The sequence below is a fragment of the Thermobia domestica genome, chromosome 14, assembly GCF_964235325.1.
Source record: "Thermobia domestica chromosome 14, izTheDome1.hap1.1, whole genome shotgun sequence".
NCBI classification, from domain to species: domain Eukaryota; kingdom Metazoa; phylum Arthropoda; class Insecta; order Zygentoma; family Lepismatidae; genus Thermobia; species Thermobia domestica.
The window spans coordinates 330,183-353,510 of NC_137467.1; the positions used below are offsets into that span (position 1 = coordinate 330,183).

At 37.3% G+C, this 23,328-nt stretch overlaps 1 protein-coding gene across 3 annotated transcripts in view; it reads right to left on the reverse strand.

Annotated features, from left to right (window-relative positions):
* Positions 1-23,328, reverse strand: part of LOC145669474 (uncharacterized) — a 68,071-nt gene that overhangs the window by 17,175 nt on the left and 27,568 nt on the right. Inside the window, exon 6 of one of the 3 annotated variants that reach the window (XM_081737650.1) lies at positions 7,922-21,376. The exons of the other annotated variants lie outside the window; for them this stretch is intronic. Coding sequence (XP_081593776.1) covers positions 20,830-21,376 — 547 coding nt within the window. The 3' untranslated portion in view covers positions 7,922-20,829. Of the gene's footprint in view, positions 1-7,921; positions 21,377-23,328 lie in introns of those variants that run through there. 3 annotated transcript variants of the gene reach the window in all.

The window sequence follows — 23,328 nt, forward strand, 5'->3', positions numbered from 1 at the left end:
TGCAAGCTAACTAAACACTTTCTGCCGTTCCAGAGCACTGATAAACCAAGGGCATTACAGTGTACAGTACATACATTTGGGTTTCGAAGTAATCTGCATTAGCATCAACACCTTTTGCAAACGTTCCTGCAGCTGAACAAATCCGTGATAAACCTCGGCGGTCGTTGAGTGTGTCCTGCAGGTCTCCCTCACTTGCGACTGATCTCCCACAGAGGGGGTTGTCGAGGAAATGAAACCCAAGTGGTAATCTGTTGGCGCAAGGTCCGGCGAATCTGGTGCATAGGGATGTCTCCTAGCGAAGTTACTGAAGGGTCTCACAACTAGCACTGCAGGTGGCTGAAACTTTGCATAGTTGCCAACTCCATGTATTAAAATCACCGCAGACTCTTCATTTCTCTATATAAACGAAACCCCAGAAATGGCGCGGGAGACCCGGGTTCGATTCCCGGCGGGAGCTCATGTGGTTCGGATTCTACGTTAATCAGTAGGTCCACGTCTCATATAGCCTCACTGCTGAAACGGGACGTTAAACTCAAAATCAACTAAACTCAAACCCCAGAAATATCAGCCTTGTAATCGTAGTTTCTGACCCCCCTCGTTTTTACAATATTATTAAAAATACCGTAAGTCGGGGTTACTTTGCACAAAATATGAAAAGAGCTGCACAGTCGGTATAACCATGAACTGTAAACAGAGTTTCAACTGCCACTGTAAGATAGAACATCTAACTGTATTTTGGCTATAATATTGGCGGTTAACTTCAGTTCCAAGTACCGGGAGGATTTGTTGTTTTAGAGATATGGAAAGCAGTCAGTGTAAAAGCCGACAAATTTGAAAGATATCATCTACAAGAATTTCCGTCAAAGTAAAGTGCTTCATAGAATATTACTGTGTATAATGGGACTTTGTAGCAATAGTTGAAATTCAAGTGTGAAACGTTTTTGTCATAAAAAAATAAAACTGGGAGAAGGCGGTTTTAGCTTCTTATCGGAGGTACTTCAACCGGTCCAAAGTAACCCCTTAGATAGGAAATTACTACTGCTGGTACCTTCTGCCTTCTAATTTTAGGTAAATTTCCTATTTAGGTAGATGCCGGAATGGATTCTTGTTGGAAAATAAAATACGAACACTGGCGGATCTAGAAAATTAGTTTGAGAGGGGCTTCACTCAGAAAAGCTTAGTTTTTTTTAAAGAAATCAGTAGACTTGGTGGGGGGTGCAGCTTATACGCATAGGAATGACTAACATTAAATTAAAAAAAAAAGAACTGCTGCAATTTGGGTGGGTTTCAGCCTGAAAGTTCCAAACCCCGTAAATATTCCACTGATTACGTTTGAGATGATACACGTATTCTTGGGCATAAAGAGCAACCAAGGCAAATCAGTTCACGGGGATTTTTTTTTTCTGTTCCTCAGTTGGCATTTTTGTTGGGCATATGTTAAACTATCAGAATGTGGTTCCTGTGAAGGTACCAGAAAATACATAATTTTCTTTACAAATATCGGTAATTCACACTAAGTACTGATACCGGTATCATCATTCTACAGGGTGGTATGTAGGTCTTAGTACAGTGGATTATTTTGGAAACAAACATGATTAAAGCAAATCTGACTAGCGGAAGGCGAACTTGGGTAAAGTCGCTACCGATTGATGCCTGCGTGGTGAATGGCGGCCATCTTGGATCCAGGTTATTGTTTTCAAATGGGAAGGTAGGCATGTTAGCACACATCAATTAACACTGTTTTCTGCAGGGGAATGCAGTCCCGCAAGCAGAAATAAGTTATCATGTCCCGTTCCAAAGTTATGACGCCCAAAGTCCCACCTACAGGATGTGCTCCGCATGTTGCCCGTACATTGCAACACACAACCGGAGTCTCTTAATCCAGTCCTCCTGAACCCATAACAACACAGCAGGGGTGATGCTATTAAGTCGTTCTGAATACGTCCCTGAAGGTGTGCAACGGTTTTCTCCTGATACACCAGGTGTTTTAAGTGTCCCCATAAAAAAATCCAAGGGAGTGAGGTCCGGCAACCGGGCAGGCCACTCCACAGGGCCTCGGCGACCGATCCAACGTCCAGGAAAATACAGATTCAAGCATTCCCGCACAGGCAGGGCATAGTGCAGTTGGGCACCATCTTGCTGAAAATATCATGTGAACGTGACATCAAGGCGGAGAAGCAACGGAAACACCAACTCCTGTAACATGTCCAGATATCGGACAACATTTAGGATACCAGGAATGAATAAGGGTCCTATGATCGACGTGTTCCATATGCCACACCACACCATGATATGAGCAGGGGTAACTCTCCTGCAGGGATTGATCGCATGTGGGTTTGCATCCGACCAATATCGCATGTTCTGGCGATTCACTTCCCCATCCAAATAAAAGTTTGCCTCGTCTGTGAAGAGAACGCTGGCTGGGAAATGCGGATCTCAGTCACATTGTGACGAAAACCCAATTGGCGAATTCCATGCACCGGTCTGGATCATCCTCTGAAAGGTTGTGGACAAGCTGGAGCTTGAAGGGATGCCACTTGTTCGTATGGAGAATCCTCATCACGGAAACACGTGGTACGCCCATTATCGCTAATAGTTGACTTGTGCTGCGCTTCGGACTTTTCACACTCCCAGCAAGCACCATTGTGGATGTCTCCTCATCTGTCGCGGTTCGTGGAGGACCTAACCGTGATCTGTCGGCAACATTACCAGTTACACGGAATTTCCTAATGAGGTAGCTAACGGTGTTGTGGGTTATTACAGGTCTTTCGGGGTGGCGCGCGTTGAAGTCCTGGGCAATCACACGACTGCTTCTTTCCTCAGACATTAGGATTATCTCAATTATTTCCTGCTTCGTCAGTGCCATCTCGCTCTACCTGCAACGAAAAGAAAACCTGTCAAATTTGGGGCGTCACGTCTTTCTTGCAGCGTTAGTCCCATGTCGCTCCCCCTGCAAGGAAACAGAAAACCGTCAACTTTAGGGGGGTTGGAACGGGGAATTGTGGAACGGGACATGAAAACGCGTTTATGCTTGCGGTACTGCATTCCCCTGCAAAAAACAGTATTAATTGATGTATCACTTGCCTACCTTTCTATTTGAAAAAAAATAACCTGGATCCAAGATGGCCGCCATTCACCACGCATCCATCAATCGGTAGCTACTTTATTCAAGTCCGCCCTCCGCTAGTCAGATTTGCTTTAATCATGTTTGTTTTGAAAATAATCCACTGTACTAAGACTTATGGACCACCCTGTAATATCAATATTTGTAGACTGCATGTAGTTTTGTGTACGAAGTGAAATGTATAAATACAGGAAAGAAAACATTGCAGAGAAACATTATGTTCGTGTGTTGAACATACATTTTGTATATTGTTCAAAGTACATATGGGGTAACTTTGCACCAAAGTTTACATTTCAATAACTGGTCAAAGAGAATGTTTACTAATGCGCTTGCAGGAATGTTTTCCTTATATATAGCTATTATACTTTTAAAGTACAGTGTTCCAAATCATTACGTTTGTAAGTTACATGCGATTTCCTTTAAAATTTCTTAATTGTGGTGCAAAGTAACCCAGTCTTACGGTATATTAATGGAACTTATCACAATTTCTCCAATATTATTAGCGTTTAACGTTTTTTTTTTTATTATTTTTTTTCAAAAGATCAGGCATACACTAGTTGAGAACAAAACGATATGCGTCACTGTAAAAGCTCCCGTGTAGTTTTGACAAAATTGAGAAAAACAAATGATTTTGAAAAGCTAATAATTGATGCTGAACGATCACAACGCCATCTATTAAGATGAAGCTGAAACTGAAGCTCTTCATTTTGACATTACAGCAGGACGATACTATGGGGTTCGTTAATGAGATATACCTCAAAATTAACTCTTGAATTTTATTTTATTATATATTCATTCATATGTTCGTTCAAAGTTACAGTACGCTTATACTATTTGGAATCCGTCTCAATTTAAAAAAAAAATCGTAAGCAATTAGAAAGAATACAGGCCAAATTTTTGAAGTTTCTCTGCCTACAAAGAAACTCACATTTATCCTACTTACCTCAGCTTCCAACACTAGAACAAAGACGTCATACGATTGATTTATTATTCATTCAGAAAGTAATACAAAATATTTTGGACTGTCCTGACTTAGTTTCCTAATTGAATTCTCATGTTCGTTCATTAGAAACACAAAAAGACTGGCCTCTATTACTGACAGTGAAGATACGTAAAAATCAAAAACTAATATATTGATGAAATCAGGAATCTAGAGAACAACCACCTTATGCAGAGTCGTTCTGACGGGTGATTAGTGCCATACTAGAGAGTTTGACTAACATATGTTTCCTTTTAACAAAAGAGACACTGACCAAAGCTTAAAACTTTACTTTATTTTAAATTATAATTTGTAACTGTTTCGGATATCTAGCATATCCTTCTTCAGTTTTTTTTTTTTTACAGACATTTATATATATGTCTGTAAAAAAAAAACTGAAGAAGGATATGCTAGATATCCGAAACAGTTACAAATTATAATTTAAAATAAAGTAAAGTTTTAAGCTTTGGTCAGTGTCTCTTTTGTTAAAACAATTAATCCAAAGCCATGAATAGTCTTACTATATGTTTCCTGTAGTAGTCATGTCTTTAGTATGACGCTCATCATACGTCAAAACAACTCTGCATAAGGCCCCAAGAGTTTTGTATGACAATGAACTGGATATATATATGTGAAATGTCGCCCAAGAAATTTAGAAATGCAATTATCAAGAGTTAGGAATATGTAATTATGTAATTTTCAACATTGTAATTGGGTTATAACCTGTCGTCTTGACAAATAAAAATAATATTTAAATGAAATGTTTTTCAAACGTCAGACATGTATCGGTTGAAAAAGCACATCCGATAAACAAAATGGCATGCCTAAGGAGAAATTCTGATGCGTAGATTCTGAGAAAATATACAAAAACGAATTTGAATGGCGCTTAAAGGTTCTGTTCGTTGCCAATAATAACGCACACACACACACACAAAATAAAAGTTCTGTATATGGATTGCATGTATTTTATTAAACAGAATCAAACTTTGGAAACCGCAGGACGATTCACCGTGTCGTTTCTTTATGGGCGAAAACTTTTGAGCGATTTTGGATATGCACGACTAGAGATGGTCATTTTTCCTAACCCTCCCTCACCCTCACCCTCAATTGACGCCCTCCCCTCACCCTTTCTCACTCACCCTCAATTGATGCCCTCCCCTCACCCTCCCTCACACACCCTCCATTGACGGCCTCCCCTCATCCTCCCTCACACTCACCCTCAACTACTAAAATGAGGGTGAGGTGAGGGTGGCCCTCATGAGGGCAAAATGAGGGAGGATGACCATCTCTGGGCACGACACACGTTTTTCGTCTATAAAACAAAATTGACACGGTCAATCGTAATGGGGTTTCGAAATTTGGATTCTGTGTAACAAAATACATCGATTCCATACTCCATTTTATTTTTTATGTATGGCTGTGTAATTGATGAAACACGTTGTTTATAGGTATGTTTTTGTAAAGAATATTCCGTTACATATCAGATCGTGTCTTCTTCTAAGAGTGATACGGATGTATAATTGTAACAATTAAGAACATATTACTTTAATATCTTGCAACATTTCATTATATTAATTTGATTTTTACCCGCTCGACCTTAACCATAGCAACTAAATATGCGTTTCTGATTGGTTGCATGGGATCAAGGTAAAACAAAACGAGCCCCGTTCCTACTACTACTACTCCTATTCTCCCTCCTGCTCCTCCTACAACAGCTACAACTACTACTACTACTACTTCTTATACTATGGATTCGTATAGCAAAACTTCACGCGTAACGTAAATAAATCACTTTTTTGAGTATTATTTGTATCTTATTTTAATGAAAAAAAGTGTTACGAAAATTAAAAAATAAAAATTTCCTTGAGCAGGGTTTGAACCCACGCCAAAAGCGATTACGATTACTAGCCTGTTGCGCTAGCACGCTCGGCTACGAGAACCGATAACAGCCAATCTTTGATTTGTGCTATATGTATGCTACGTGGTGAGAAACGGAAAACTTCAACTAATCAGAACAGCATATTCAGTTCCTATGGCTAGGCTCGAGAGTGATTTAAAAATATGCCACCCATGCTCATAAATTTTTCCCACTACTAAAACTCACGTATAAAAATTTAGAGAGTAATCCAATATCGTTATGTCTGTAGTTTGAATTCCCTGAAACAAGCCACCATTTTGATTAGTTCAATAGTAGATAAATTACAATGCAATATATATGTATATATTAAAAAAAATATAACAACATAGATACATTAACATTGTACTAAAAGCAATAAACTATTAGAACCACCTGCAAAATAACACAATTGCAGAGAAATAGATATCGCGTCGCTGCGCCTCGAAGAACCGCTATGTTACATTTTTGTCGTAAATGAGTTATGAGTTGCAAATAAACCTGAAATCTGTCAGGTAGCGTCCTTTATAATGTGATAAGTGAATATTCAATTGTTTCGCCACAACAATGAAAGAATAATAGATTGGAATTAAAGGCTTTAGGTTTTCTCATCATGTACGTATCGATTAATGTATACAAATCCCCTATGTGCTTATAAAGGCGCAATAGACACAAAAATAATAATATTGTTGAAGCAAGCTACAACAATGTCCAGTGCATAACATACGCAGAACCAATTTTATGATATTTTTCAAGTGTTACCGTGTATCTGGCAAAATTTTAAGAGTTTGGAATGTTTTTTGTTTATCCTGAGAAGATGTGGTTTTAACACAGCGATTCTTCGAGGCGAAGCGACGATATATAAACCTTAAATAACATTCACAACAAAGGTTCTATAACAGAATGGGCGATTACAGTGTATTTCCTCCAATTTCTGAGTTCTACCAAGAGGAAATACACTGTAATCGCCCATTCTGTTATAGAACCTTTGTTGTGAATGTTATTTAAGGTTTATATATCGTCGCTTCGCCTCGAAGAATCGCTGTGTTAAAACCACATCTTTTCAGGATAAGCAAAAAACATTCCAGATATATATTTGGTAGAACTCAGAAATTGGAGAATATATATATCCAAAGAGATGAAACATACAACAATCGGTAGACTTTATTGAACTGAAGAAAATGATGTTTCAATTGTCATGCGTAGTTTCTGAGAAAATCGAATTTTTTATGTCTTGAAAACTATGTCCTTCGTTCGGAATGTGATACACTAAAGAGTTATTAGTTGAGTTGATTTTGAGTTTACCGTCTCTTCCAGCACCGAGGTTATATGAGACGAGACCTACTGATTATCATGGAATCCGAACCACATGGGTTCCAACCGGGAATCGAACCCGGGTCTCCCACGCCAAAGGCGCGTACGCTAACCGCTTAGCCACGAAGGAGTTCTAAATAGCAATTAGTCTTCTGAAATATACTTTTTATTGTTTATTAATTTACGCATTGTAAAAAAAAAAAAAAAAAAACGAATCGCCTAGTAGCATTGAATATATAGGTAAGGACCTATCTGTACCTTTTTTCACAAGTAGGAGAAATCAAAACAATCAACGCATATATCAAAACTATAAATATAGCTTTGATTTTTCCTGCTTATAGAAAAAGGTACAGGTAGGTAAATGTGGGTCAATCTGAATTCACAGATTACTGCAATTGTAAAATTAACAGGAACTCATTTCAGTGTTCAAAACGTCGCCATTGTCCTTTTCTTCTAGGCTGCTTCTCTTATCTATCAATATATTCTGAAATCACTTCATGGCTTCAATCAATAAAGCCACATTGTTTCTAAATTACACCAAGCGCTATTAAAATCAAAGTCTTTTACTGGCAACTTTGTATTAATTCATCAGAAATAAAAGTACTTTATGTAAAGTATTTGAGCTTTATTTTGACACCAAAATGTATAGAAAAATATACATTCATATATAAAGAAAAAAATAATATAAAAGGAACTTTAAAACAGTCACTATTTTACAAAATAATCCAAGAGCTTTTAAAATTAGAAATAATTATTCTCTTGCATTATAGTTTCAGTACTTATTACTTATTAACTTTACATCTATTCCACAACAACAATAGCTGCTACCTACCGAGCTGCTCTTACATTTAATTGTATCTCCAAAATATATATACTCTTTGGAGTTAGTCTCTTTCAATCTCAAATGGTGGTGATAAGAGTCATTTTCATTAAAGCAGGGTTTTTTTCAACCTACGGGTCGCGAAGATAAGCGGAAGGTGAATGAACTGACCAAACTGGTTTTAATCCATTCGTTTTTAGGGTAGTTACTGAATCAACTATACACAAGAAATGGATTCTACTATTATAGAAATAGATAGATATCGTGAGATCTCCTAAATAGGATATTAAAAATTCCACACAAGCTTATTAGAAACTAGAAATTATAAGGGGGTCACTGGCAAGAGGATGTGATAAAATCGGATTCGTGATAGTAATTAGGTTGAGAACCACTGCATTAAGTTATCGCCTGAAGCATTACTTCCCACCCAACTTGACTGAACTGATGCGGAAGACTTTATTCGAATGGAAGATTTCATGTGAATTGAGGCAAAGTATTAATGGATAAAATATTAACAACAAAGACGATAAATGGAAATAAATAATGTTAATATCTACCAAGGAGTGAATACTAGGAGTAATCCGGCAAAACTTATACAGTATGTATAACTCTGTACCATAAGCTCACACTGTGGAATGTTCGATTCAACAGTCAAAGTTGTGCTCTTTAGAACCACGCTGTGTGAATGGTAGAGCAATCAGCTTTAGTGGGAATGTTTAAATGAACTTGATGGTAAATATAATCGTATCCTTAAGGTCTGTCCATTGCTTACAGCAATTATTTTGTGATCACCCTTTTTGTTTCAACATCAATCAATACCTCGGCCTAAAGAGCATAACTTGAACACCCACTCTCAAGATTTAATTTGAAAACTTGTGCTCTATCTCTAACCATCTTGAGAGCACTACACAATTTTGAACACATCTTGAACAACACAAGCAAAAGCAATTGACTTCCTATTTAACTTTCATTCAACAAATGATTAAAGTAAGTTACACTATTCTTCTTTGTTTTTAATTATTCGAACTGCGAATTTAGGTCCTAAATAGAAAGACTCTTCCAATAATAATTTAATTCTATAGAATAGACTTCTGTTATCTGAAACCTTTTTCAACGCCAGTGTAGTGAAAGATGAGGAATTGTATTTAAACTACAGAAACTCGAATTTGAATTTGACTGCAAAATACTTTGTATAATACTTATTTCTTGAAGATTTCTTTCCAGTGGCAAAGTTAAGGTTCTGCAGCCATTGTATATACATGAGCCTTTATTGTTTGTAAATACGTTGAGTTGAGCGGAGTTGATTTTGAGTTTAGCGTCCCGTTCAGCAGCAAGGCTATATGAGACGTGAACCTACTGATTAACATGGAATCCCAACCACATGAGCTCTCGCCGGGAATCGAACCCGGGTCTCACACGCCAAAGGCGCGTACGCTAACCGCTTAGCCACGAAGGAGCTCTGTAAATATGTTAGTACAAAATTAGTTAATATTAGTCACCAGATTCAAATTCTTATCTAATTTAGGATTGATTCCACTGGAATTTTAAATATTCAGACTACATCTCTAACAACGACAGGATAAGAAAAATTAAATGATTTACAATTTAATGTATAACATCCCAATTTAATGTTATGCCCTTTAGACTAAAACACACGGATGAAAGTGAGAGTAAAATAATCGGTGGAATGATAATGTGGGAGAAACATGAGAAAACACACGGATACGATGTTGTACACCATAAACTCATTTGGCCTGAGATCGAACCAAGGATAGTGGCACTAGAGGCGAAAGTTTTATCACTGAGCCACCATTTCTCTTGACAACGGTATGATGTAGTTCAATGGAAAGTTATCAACAGGGTGTCTACTAAAATTCCAAAGTCGAAGGTTCATGACTTTTTCGTGACCTTTTCTTTACCAGACCATAAAATGTCGAGATTCAAAAACTAAAAACAGTACCTATATTCTTTAGCACTTATCCAGGCTGTTTCCTGGAGCGACAAGAACTTTGTGTCTTCTCACAGTTGAATAAACTGGTTAGATGTGTACGTGATTTCGGCGATGCGATTTACATCGCCACTGCTCAATGATGCCAGCTGAAGGACAATGTCAAGAGCGAATTTAGGTGCGAATGAGGCCGAAATTTCATGTATGCGATAGAAGCATGTTTTGCTCCCGATTTGGTAGCGTCTAAACTCGACCATAGACATTTTTGGCGGTATATTTTGAAGTTTTATAAAACAAAATATTAAATTCTCTACTTATATTTATACAGATAAAAAAAGTCGTGACTCAAAAGGTAAATTTCGTGACAATTTTCTGATTTTGTGACTTTTGCATGACTTTCGTGACCGATAGACAACCTGACCAATTATGATGCGATATTCCATAATGAAATGGAAGGTTTATTTAAAAATACAGGGTTAGCGTAAATAATTAATTGATTTTGAAAAGGTTATATTTTCAAAAGTACTACATGTACACACATGAAAAATATATGAAAAGAACCACAAATTCCTCAAGTTTGTCTTGTGTATTCCAGGTGGCAGAACGGGGTTAGTACCTGTCGAAAATGCAGGAAATGCAAGATAAAAGACGTCGTCTGGACGTGTGTTGCGTCACCAAAGGGGCATATATCGAACATTTGTAGAGGGTGTATAAATTTAGTGAGTTTGTGGTTCTTTTCATATATCTCTCATGTGTGTAGGTGTAATACTTTTGAAAATATAACCTTCTGAAAATGGATCAATCATTTATGCAAACCCTGTATTTTGGTAATTAAATGACAGCTTGAAGTACAGACAGCTTATAACGTGACTGATCCATCATAAATTCAATTAATTCGTTCTGAAGCAAGCACTGTGATACACTGCGTAGTGAAAGTGATTTTCAGTGTCTGAGAAGAAGAAGAACGCGTTGAACAGTGACTTCAACCTTTTGTTTCTTTCCTACGGGATAGAGAGGTAGGAGCTCTACGATGTGGTGGAAACGTTTAACATTAGTTTGGTAATTCACGAAAATGTCAGTAATCGTTTATATTAATAAAAGGCCGGCCAATGAAAGTTTTATGCAATAATTATTATAATTTGATCTTTCTTTGCTAGATTAATATCCAGTTAGCGGAAGAATACTCCTCACTTAATACTTCAACGCGGATGGCGTTAGTTGAAGTAGTCCAACAACTACGCTGGCTACAGAAATAATATATATTGAATTATTACCCCTCAATAATTTACTGCTTAAATTAGTGACTTTCTTAAGGTATATATCATGTAGTCATACGTTGTCAACTTAAAGAATAAATTATAAGAAATATCTGAGCACCGTAATATGAAAGAAGTGAACCCTTTAACATTCTTAATTTTGTGAAGAGAATTAATTATATAAATTCAGATATTTTCTTTTGTAATCTTTTGGTAAGTAGTAATACGTACAAATAGTAGTAAACACGTATCAGGAACGTTTTTAATGTATTACATATTAAGATCTAAATGTTAATCAAATTTTCGTCTGAGCCTCTTAGTTCTATAATCGATTATGACGACTCAAATTAACACTTCTTTGTAAAACAAACACTTCATTTCTATTGTTGACTGAAATGAATGGCCAAAACGAGAGTAAGTTTGATATAAGAAATAAAAAAAGCTAAATAACATTACTATAACCTACTCCTCATTTGCATTGTTGGTATTAGTTCGAAAGATGCAAGGTACATTATATTTCTTTGCAATATTTCATGTTCATTAGAAGAACAAATTAATACGCGATATTTATTACAAGTATCACTCTTATTTCACCGTGGTTAGACATGGTGTACCAAACTGAGCTCTTGAGTCTTCTTTCAGAAAGCCTCAATCTTATACAAAAGTATTATTCCGTTTATGTGATGCGATGTCCAAACTAATAGGAACATATATGAACGTATATGACTAGTACTTTTCAAGCTGAAGATAATTACTTTGTTTTACAAAGGTATCATATTTAAAATGTTAGATTTAATCGTGAACCAATTAAGTCCCAATTACTGAGACATTATAATTTTCACTTGTAGATGGGCTGTACGATATTCAGACTGGGAAAAAAATGAAATCTTTAAGTTTTACGTCCCACGATTATGCCGGTTAGGCTAAAGGAGACTGTGATGATGAGAAATGAATGCAATGGTGGAATGAAACGGGAGAACCCCGAGAAAACCCACGAGCACGGTGTTTGTCCACCACAAAGTCCACACGTCGCGAGTTGGGATCGAACCTGGGACCCCAAGCACCGAAGGTGAACGCTCTACCACTGAGCCACCGCGCCCTCGATATTCGGACTGGAACTTACGATCACCAGGAGCAGATTTTGCTTCCAATGTCTGTTCATGGGCATCCATTACTGGGACACCTTGATGGATTTTTTTTTTTTTGCCTCAATTCTACCTGTTATACTGAGTCAAGTTTAGACAGCTGGTGTGGAGTTCAGATGGTTACTGAGCGGAGCGCTCAGTCACACCGCTCGAAGTAAGCGAAACGTAAAAGTTTGCGAAGTTGAGTGAGTTTACCGTTTTTGATGGGAAGGAGTGTCCTGTCACAAAATGACTACACTTCGATAGAAACCGCACTTTCTAACACAAATCAATTTCTTCCACTCCTCCAACGGAACTTTTCATTAAAGCATTAACGGAAGATAAATTATTCAATTCTATAAATAATATCTTTCACAATATATCACTTACACAAGCTGACTCTTAATCCAAATGACGAACTTCAGGAGGTGATTCCTGATAACCTCAACAAAAACAGCCCAAACAACAATGCCTTGATTAATAGCCACAGCTTAGAGGCTTTTATTGGCAATTATCCCAAAAATCTACCAACTGGTAAGACCTAATTTTGAAAGGTACATAAATGCCAAACAAAGGAAATCGTACCCACAAAATGAATTTTAGCCAGAGACGAAACCTACTCATTTGGAGTAATATTTTTGAAACTGTCCAAAACAGCAATCCCTATACCTTTATATCCAATAAGTACCTATTAAGAATTTACTTCTTCGATTTAGTGCCAGAAATGACCTCCAAAATTTGCCATTATATATATACAAACTAAAAATAATTTCTTTGGCCTAATGTTAAAATAAAAATCACAAATTGATCAACTGAGAAGAGAAGAGAAAATAATTTTGTAAACGACGACTGTAATAATGGAAAAAAGCCACCTTTGACTAATCAAACCTTAAGTCATCACAGAACTAGTTCTAAAAGAAAAGTTTATAGTAGTATAAATGCACAATCAGCAGTTACACATAGCGACAAGACTTCTTACATAATGAACGATCACATATTAATATGGGTTAGACCGATATAATTTCTAAGTGATACATACATAAAAAATGTAAATATTACTAAAAGCAATCACCTTTAAGGTTGGTGTAAAGGGACAAGCTTTGCTGGTAGATGTCACTACAGTCTTCGTATCTCTCTCATGTATTTTTTTACCTTTCACAAAAATTCACGATTTCTCTTACAAATATGAACCTAGAGACTTCAAACTTTTACAGAAGAAACTCTATAAACTATCGAAGACAACAATCCGTGCCGATTTTTTATTTAGAATTTTCTTCATTGTTGAAAGTTATATTGTTAAAGATTTGGATATCCATTTCAACAATCAAGCCATTTAAACAATTAAGAAAATTTTAAATAAAAAATCGGCACGGATTATTGCCTTCGATAGGTTATGAAGTTCCTTCTCCAAAAATTTGAAGTTTCTAGGTTGAAATTTGTAAGAGAAATCGTGAATTTTCTTGAAAGGTGAAAAATACATGAGAGAGATACGAAGAGTGTAGTGACATCCATCGGCAAAACTTGTCCCTTTAAACCGACCTTAATAGGTAGAAAGTTCAATCACCGATATTGTGATTGCAATGAAACTATGAAGAATGCAGGAAGCGTAACAGTTCATGTCATTGATCTATAGTCTTAACTATTTTTTCGTTAATTAAAAGTCGTTTCCGCTGCTGCCTTTAAATTATATTTCCATTTTTCTTTAAATGTTTGATACTATTTATGGAAATCAATGTTCATACTCTCTAGATTATCGTAATCACTTTTCTCTGCTCAATACTTTTAAACTAAAGGATTCCTTTTTACACGTATCTCTGCATTTCTAGTGACCCACTCTCAACAGAATCTCCCTCTGGTATCTAATTTCACAGCAAATAAAATTATTTCTATTGCTTTTTTTTAATTATAAAATTAATACAAATATTTCTTTCCTTATTCTACGTCCCTGTGAATATGCAGCATTACCTTGAAACTCCGGAAAGTGTCTGTTCCTGATCACCATGACTCACCTGAACTTTCAGTCTGGAATCTCTAGTTAAAAGGTTGGTACTCTCGCCTTTTATGTGGCCGACCGAAGTTTGATTGCTGGTAGGAGTTTATGTGGTTTCAGATTCCCTGTAGGTCCACGTTTCGTATAGCATCGGTGTTAAAACAGATGTTAAACTCCAACATCTGACTGAGCTTTCATCCTGGATTTAAACATTACTTGGATTGTGATGCCTAATGCAACTGAGCACGAATTCTCTCGTATTACATGTTGCTGAAACACTTTAAATGCAGATACTTTTAGAATTAAAAGCATTTCGAAAGCTGTCACCATCTACTACGACGAATTACAAAAGGGACATCTCCTTTTTTGTCATATAGTGTGAGTAGGCGGCTGCCAGCCAATGCCTAGTTTCCCAGGGAGACAAACGAGGACTCGAGCTACAATATCTAAAGGGGATGAACGCTTTTGGGTGATAGCAAATTTTTACTTTACCGTTATTCAACTGCGAAATCTAAAAAAAATCATACAAAAAAGGAAACCATCCCCTCACAAGTCAGTAATAACTAACTATTTAATTAATTGACAAGCAATTAAATATTCAGTTTCAAGAAAGTGTAGTGATTTAAAACAAACAAACAAAAAATCAGAAGGTATAAGTGACGCTACATTCTAGAACCTACTTTTCGTATAATTCATCTCGCGTATCGGATTTCACTCCTACGTTTCTCATTCGCGAATTTTTTCATAATTTTTGTACTTTATCTTCATTCCCCGCAAGAGCCTGAAATGTTTGCAATTTTTATGAAAATTTGAATTTTTTTGAAAATATTGAAATTTTAGTAAAGCTGCCCAATGAAATCGAACCAGGTGACAAAAGTTGCATAATGACTAGATTGACTACACCATTCATGGTTTTAAAAATAATTCGCACCTTCATTCCCTACATGGGCCTGAAATTTTGCAATTTTATGGTATATTCTAAGGCATGTTCTGGAGCATTTAGATGGCGCAACAGTGGGTTCTCAAAAATTCTCGGGAACTATAGGAAAAACTTTAACCAATTGTGAGTATTTACCAATCCCCGCTAATACTGTAAAGGAATCTGTGTGTTTGTGCTGGGTCCCGCATTGAAGACTGTTGTGATTGATTTACTATCGATTTATTGATTTTATACATATTTGTTTTACCAGCGAACAATGATGTGGGCTACCTATTTTTGTTTGTGTTATTCGTGTTTTGTGAGCTTTAGCGTATTTTGAAAACGAACAGAGACCTTTTATTATGTGATTATATTACGCTATGAGAAACAAACGTGTTGTGGACTAGTGCTCTGAAGAGCCTGTGACCGACTGACTTATCTTTCGCTGAATCAGCATTTTACAATTGTGATGTAATTTATGTAATTGTTATTATTGTTTTGTAATAAATTCATGAGAGACAATATCCTGACTCCTCCCCTACCTTTACCACACCTCCTGTGACGTCTGGGACTCGCTTCTTCTAAGCTCACTTGTAATAGCAGCCGAGCCTTGGGCCCGAGCTTAAATACGACCGAATACTTCCGCTTCGGGAAGTCGTGGTCGAAGAAGAAGAAGTTGCTGTCGGTGAAGAGCTGCGAACTGGCAGGTGGCTGTTGCATCTGGCCAGTGGAGGAGAGCCTGATACCAGGAAATTTAGGAAATTACATCTACGATCCGAGACAGTGGATCACCAGAGCCATCGAGAGAGCCAGAGGAGCCGAGCCTGTGGATACCAGCTTCTGAGCCCAGGCGTCGAAATGGAGGTATTCCTTTCAATTTCCTAACCTCCTTCCCACACCCAGTTTTTTTTTAAAGAAAACCTTCTACGAAATTCATTTCTAATAATTATGCTTTCTCTTCAAAGATAGCCGTCCGATCTTAGTACCTGTCTTGAGTTAGAATCCCCATTTCATTCTTCGGACGGCTTGTGTGTACGTGGAGTTTTGGTAGTCTTTACCTCCCCCTTATACACCCTTTTCAATAGGAAGTTTTCCGGTCATGGAACAAAAAGACGTCAGAAACCTTAGCCCGGACCAAAGATATATGTGGGGTATTTGTAAAGCAATCTCTGCTGGTGTGTGTTCACCGAATCTTGCATCAAGAAGTCCTGGAAAATTATTCCATGCAAGATGGATCACTACTGTTAACAGAGTGCGTACATAAGCACTACTGACCCATATCTGAACTTGAAGGAGCTGGTTACATTTATCTTGAAACTGTATACTCCGATGTGGTTTTACATTAAATGTAACCCTACTATTAAGGGTGTTCCTGTGAACTTATATCGTACTATAGCCTTTCCACGGTACTTAAGCAAAGAAATGAAGCTCATGGTAGATAGAGCGATTCAGGGCAATGATTTCTTCGCGCATCCGGAGAATTTACTGGTATCTATGCTCTCCGATGATCGAAAGCATATTCGAGAACTAGCTATGCATAGAATCTTTGATGCAAGGTCAAAAAGCTCAAACCAAACACCTCCTGTACGCAAGTTCAGTATTCCAGCAATGCACTTTAGTGCTCAGGATTACACTGACCTAATCAACTGGAAGGAATGCGAAGTAACCGAGTCACACCTGACGATCCATTTGTCGGAGGAAGATCTACAGAAATGTGTAACAGAAGGTTCACCTGTCCTTTTGATTGTTTTCCACTTGCCATGCCATACCCAAGTGGTAGAGAGGTGTGTTAGAACTGTTACTGAAGCTTCATGTGGTGTCTTAGATCGAGATGAATCAAAGCAAGACTTTTGGATAGGTCAACTATGCCCACATTCGAAACAAAAACTGAATACAAACCAATGAGTTAAAGAGATAATTTCCAATGGTAGGGTACATGGGCTGGGCGTAACTCTACATGCAGCCACCTCCTCGTGGTGAGTTCTCTGTGATTTTGGGAACAAGCAAAAAGCTGCATATCAAAAATAATTTTAATGCAAAATTATTAAATTTACATAATGTATCTTAATACTATGCTCAATGTATTTGTATATATTACTGTGAAACTGCTTTTTAAAACTTGTTGGAGGTAACGAAGATGAAGGAAAAATATTTTTAAAAATCATCGAAATTATACTAGCCATGCACAAAGCTTGACATCTAGTAGGATATTATTTAAGAGTTCTTAAAAATTGTCAATGTCTTCAACGAACTTTGAGATTTGCAATATAAATTCCAAAATTTTAAGGCCCCTGCTGGTAATAAGATAAAGCACGAAAATTATTTTAAAACTATGGGTGTTATGGTAGTGAACACAACTCTTTCTTAAGCTAGTCTGAAGTGATTTGACGGATTTTAAAAGTTTTTTTAGTATTTTAAATGAAATTTCTAAATTTACCATAAAACTGCAAAATTTCAGGCACTTGAAGGGAATGAAGATGCAAATTATTTTTAAAATAATGAATGATGTAGTCAATCTAGTCATTATTCAACTTTTGTCACTTAGTTCGATTTCATTGGGCAGCTTTAAAAAAAAATTCAATATTTTCAAAAAATTAAAATTTTCATAAAAATTGAAAAATTTTAAAGCTCGGGCGGGGAATGAAGGTGAAGTACAAAAATTATGAAAAAAATCACGAATGTTATACTAGTCAATACACAACTTTTGGCACCTAGTGCTATTTCGTTGGACAACTTTTGGTAATCGACCATCCATTTCGCTTTAGTGCAGGGGGTGAAATTTATCGCCAGATTAGCGAAGTGAATGGGAGAAGCATGATGAGCAATGCAATGATACGGAAAAGGGTTAAGAGCTTCTAAAGATGGCCGCAACAATATTTATGATGAGGAACGAAATGGAGAGCTTCTGTCACCACTGAAGACTACGTGCACAAAGTTAAAGAAAAAGTGGAAAAGAACAGACAATTTATGATTTTGTCGTTATCTGATAAGTTTCAAGTTTCAAGAAGGATCTGGATGGTCAGCATTACAACGAAGATGATGAGGTCAAAACGGCTTTGTTACACTGGTTGTCAAGTCAGGCGGCAGACTTCTACGAAGATAGTATTCAAAAGTTTGTTAAACGATACGATAAATGTCTTAATCCTTTTTATTATTATTATTCCAAAATGGTACTTACTTTAAAAAAAAAAAACACGCCTCGTAGCTACTTTGCGACGCTTCCCTTTATTTGTTCGTATTCAATTCGGCAGAGTCCGCTTACATGGAGCAACCAGCAACAGGGTGGGGAATACAGAGCCAAATGTACGGATTACACTTGCAACCAATAAGCATTGGTCTCCGCTCCTTCTAGCACCAGTAGCATCGTAATGAGAAAATTCAGGCGCGCTATAATAACATCGTTTTTAGTACAGATCTCCCTTCAATTTCTTTCTTCCTTATGGATAGCCTTTTTCTTTTTCACACACCATACTTCAATCTCGAAGTTTTTTCCTTTGTCGCCCTGTACCTCGTGCGTAAATACGGGTCTACCCACACCTTTAACTTTCTAGTACTACACTTTCATTGGGATTGAACAATTCTCACTAATCTCATCACTTAGAAGACTTTTGTATTGAATGGGTCGGTACTTTGAACACAGATGATGGAGGAATCTTTCTAAGGAATCCTATCAAGGAATATGCAGACTGATGATCGATCGTCAATGAACAAAATATGAAATTAAATCTTTAAGTTTTACGTCCCACGATTATGCCGGTTAGGCTAAAGGAGATGGTGATGATGAGAAATGAATAAAAAGGTGGAATGAAGAAAGTGGGAAGAAACGGGAAACCCCGAGGAAACTCACGCACACGGTGTTTGTCCACTACAAAGGTCACTTGGCGCGAGCTGGGATCGAACCAAGAACCCCCATGCACCAGAGATGAACGCTCTACCACTGAGCCACCGCAACCCAAATCATCAATGAAGGTACGTGATTGGAATCCACCGCTGGTTTTACGGATAATCATTAACAGTTGTTTAACTGACAATTCTAAACAATTTTAGCCTTTTTCAACCATATCTTGTTGAGCGCAAACAGCTAGTTCTAACGGAACTTTAAATAATATCTTCTGTTAATTTTAACCACTGCTGGTAAAATTAGTGCCTAGGCTGAGAGCCTCAGTACCGAGAAAGGACGGGAATCTTCAATCAAACAACTTTTGGCTTAACAAGAACGGTCTTTCCTTTACCTGCATGCTTCATAATGGCTCTGTCGCGGCTACGAGGAATGATCAGAAAATAACAATACAAAGCATATTAATGAGATTCTCTCTGTTTAAAGGACCAACATTGCAGCCATGTATCTGTGAGAGATTAATGCTGGGGTTTGGAATGCTACAACAGAAGTGTTCACCGTTGCTGAACTTACTGAAAACTTCGAGATGGCGGTTCATTTCGAGAACTGATACGTCAGGTGCTATTAGATATGTGTCGGCAAAACAAGTGTCACTGGCGTTAATGCACCGTAAACTGGTTGCTGTATATGGTGTGAAACAGGAATGAACTGCAACAGTGTGTCAAGTGTTTGCGAAGGATAGAGAAGATATCGGTGATACAAAGAGCCGCAGTCGACCTCGAGCATCCAACAAATCGATACATTACATGTTGGTGACATTACGTGTGCTTAGTGAAGTACTGGACATTTTGTATGGTGTTTTGTACGACATTATGCATGCAGCTGGAGACGCATTTACGCGAATCATGACCGGTAACGACACCAGTACTTCCCCGAAACGAAATGATTATCCATGGCATGGAAACGATCTAATTCGCCTGTGACAAAGAAATTCAAGGTGACACCATCTGTTAGGAAAGTGATGGTACCTGCATTTTGGGTCTGGAAAGAATTCATGCCATATGGAGCTACCATTAATGCTATGACCTAGAATTGACCATTGGAACGCCTACGAGCAGCGATTCGAAAAAAAAAAAAAAAGGGGGGGGGGGACAGGGCTTCTCATCGTAGGCGTAGTTCTGCTTCCCAACAACGCAACTCCGCACACGGCTGGCACCACATGGGCTGTCCTCGAGGATTTTGATGGCATATTCTTTAAGATTCGGTGTAGAGCCCGGATATTGCTCCGAGAGATTATCATCTGTTTGCTTCCTTGAAACATCTTGGAGAGCAAACGTTTTACACAGATGTAGATGTGTACGATGCAGTATAGTCTTTGTTGTATCAACAGGATCTCACTTTCTATGAGGCAGGCATAAAGAATCTTAAGAAGAATTGGAACAAGTTTGGAGACTGAGAACTATTTATGCCCTTCCAAGTGAACAGTTTGCATCCTTCTAATAAGCACCCAATGGGATTGAGAGATTTTGTGTTCTTATTTCCCGATCATCCCTCGTAACTGTCGACTAGTAAAATTTCCCAAACTATACAGTAATAAAAATGTTAATGTCGAGAATGGAAGCCTCATCGCTTACTTTTCTTATAATTAGGACGAAAATCTTGAAATGTACGTGGATAATATGATTCTGGCGGACCAAAAGCCGGTTCAGGATAATATGTTATCTGTGGTCTGTTAGACGAAGCCGGCTGTCTGCCAGTGTTGGGGTGCATGTAGCTCCTCCACATCATGGCTAACAGCAGATATATCCCTCCGATGATCTTTGAGAAGAACTCAAGAAGTCCCAACATAAATGGAGTCGATGCGTGGACAAAATTAGATAGTTCCCTCATAAGGCGTATAATAAAATCTCCTAAATGCTTCACCAATTCTAATAGCCCTAAAATTAACACAATTAAAAATCTACACGTAAACAACAAGAAAGTAACTAGATTTCCCCAACTAAGGTTTGTGAGCACAGCATGCAAATTAACGTCAAGGAAGTGGGTGCACTGTTCCTTCAGCTCTTTCCACGAGGCGGTCGCATTATGGCTCCTTGCAGGAAGTGGCGTTGTTTGGATATCATCCTTGGAGGAACTTTGATCCACAGGAGATACGCTTGGTTCAACGGGGCTGAAACAACAAAAATTACTTATGAAAATAAACCATGTGTATATAGTTGGCATTCTTTACAGATACCACAGCCATTACAGGAATTATGGAAATTGTGATGCGAAAGCAATTTTATATAATTAAAAAAAGACAACTCCTCAAAGCATTAAATAAATTAATAACACATATGTAGCAGTTTCGGCAACGTAACATCGCTTTTATCGCCGTTATGTAAGAACACAACATATAAGCAGGAAAGTAAAAGGAAGTCACGAACGCTTTAAGCTGGGGAAGTAATTAAAAATTTACGCTTTCTACAGGTGCATGTAAATAGTGAAGGGAAAATCTTGATTGGTTCTGGAAAGAATAGGTGTGACCTCCTTTCACTTTCTGCTTATGTTTCAGTTCTTATTTTTGGATTAATCTTAATCATAACGTGTCTGATAAAGGCGATCTTACAATGCCGAAACTTTTACACATTGGTGCTTCGTTCAGTTTTCTTTTATTAATTCCATGTTGAATATAATAAACAATATACAAACAATCTTATCTGTAAACTCAAAAGATATTCACTTTTAATTTTTCAAATCATTATACTTTTTTTTCTTTCTTTTTACAGAAAAACATGTTTTGGACATCAAATTTTTGCTGACAGCTGTCACCACTGTCAAGACTTACGTAATGAAAGGTTATCTGTAGAGACTGGGTAAATGGAAATTAAATGTTTACACTTTTAAATAAGAATATTCAGGTACTCCACGAATACATCCTGTACAACTTTTTCTTCAGAGTGGCTGGTTTCGACGATGCAGGTCTCAATGATATATTCCAACTTTTGTCTCAAGTGCTCACGTCCGAATTTAATTTTGATTCTGTCGTTCAAATCAATAAAAAGGTCCGTATGGCTGTCTTTCCATAAGTGATGATAATCTTTTCACCAATTACATTTTATCAAATCTTATCACCAATGACATTTTATCAATGTTATGCTTTGTATCTTTCAGGTGCTTTGAAAGGTACGATGTTGAGGACATCGTTGTATCTGGCATCCCGAATATGTTCTTCCAATCCAGACTGTGTGTTTCTTTTCGATATGGTATGGTATATAAGTGTTTTGACAAACGTGTGACATCATGGATACTTGTAGAATCCACCACATTAACAAAGGAACTTTTTAGTTTTGCTACACGTACTTTGGGACACCTGTATGATAATTATGGTTTTTGAAAACTCTTCCAATCTTCTTTCCTGGTTTAGGCTAATATGTTAGCTGTAGTCTGTTAGACAAAACTGGCTGTCCACCGTTGTTAGAGTGCATGTAATTCCTCCGATGATGTTTGAGAAGAACTCGAGCAGTCCCAACGTAAAAGGAGTCGACGCGGGGACAAATTTGTTCTGTAATTTGCTGGAAACCGAATAAAATAAACACATACCTATTCCAAAATTAACAAAAAATTGGCTACTTACCAATGAATCCTCCCTTGAAAAATTTAAAGATTTTGACGTTTCGGAACTCTCAGCTGGTTCCTTCCTCAGTAGCAACGTAAAAAGGATTAAAACGGAAAGGAGATAAAAGGAGTAAAACCAGGAATACATACCACTATATAAAGTAACGTACAAAAAAAAGATCCTGAGATGAACAGAGCAGAGTGAAAAATAGAATGAACTGAATAAAAAAGAATGCGGTGTCTATGTTAGGCCACTATTGCCAGATCCAAAGTATGCATCAGAGGTCGGTACCCAAGTTCGATCAATGTTGCCAGTATCAAGATTCAATGCAGGTTTGTATTTATGAATAAGTTTTACATTTTTCAAGGGAGGATTCATTGGTAAGTAGCCAATTTTTTGTTAATTTTGAATATCCCCCCATGCGCCCACGTAATTATAATTGTACATACCTATTCCGTTTCTGACATCATCATTTGTTTTAATACTGCCCGTTTTGAGCAATACTGCGACCTGATTAAGCCATT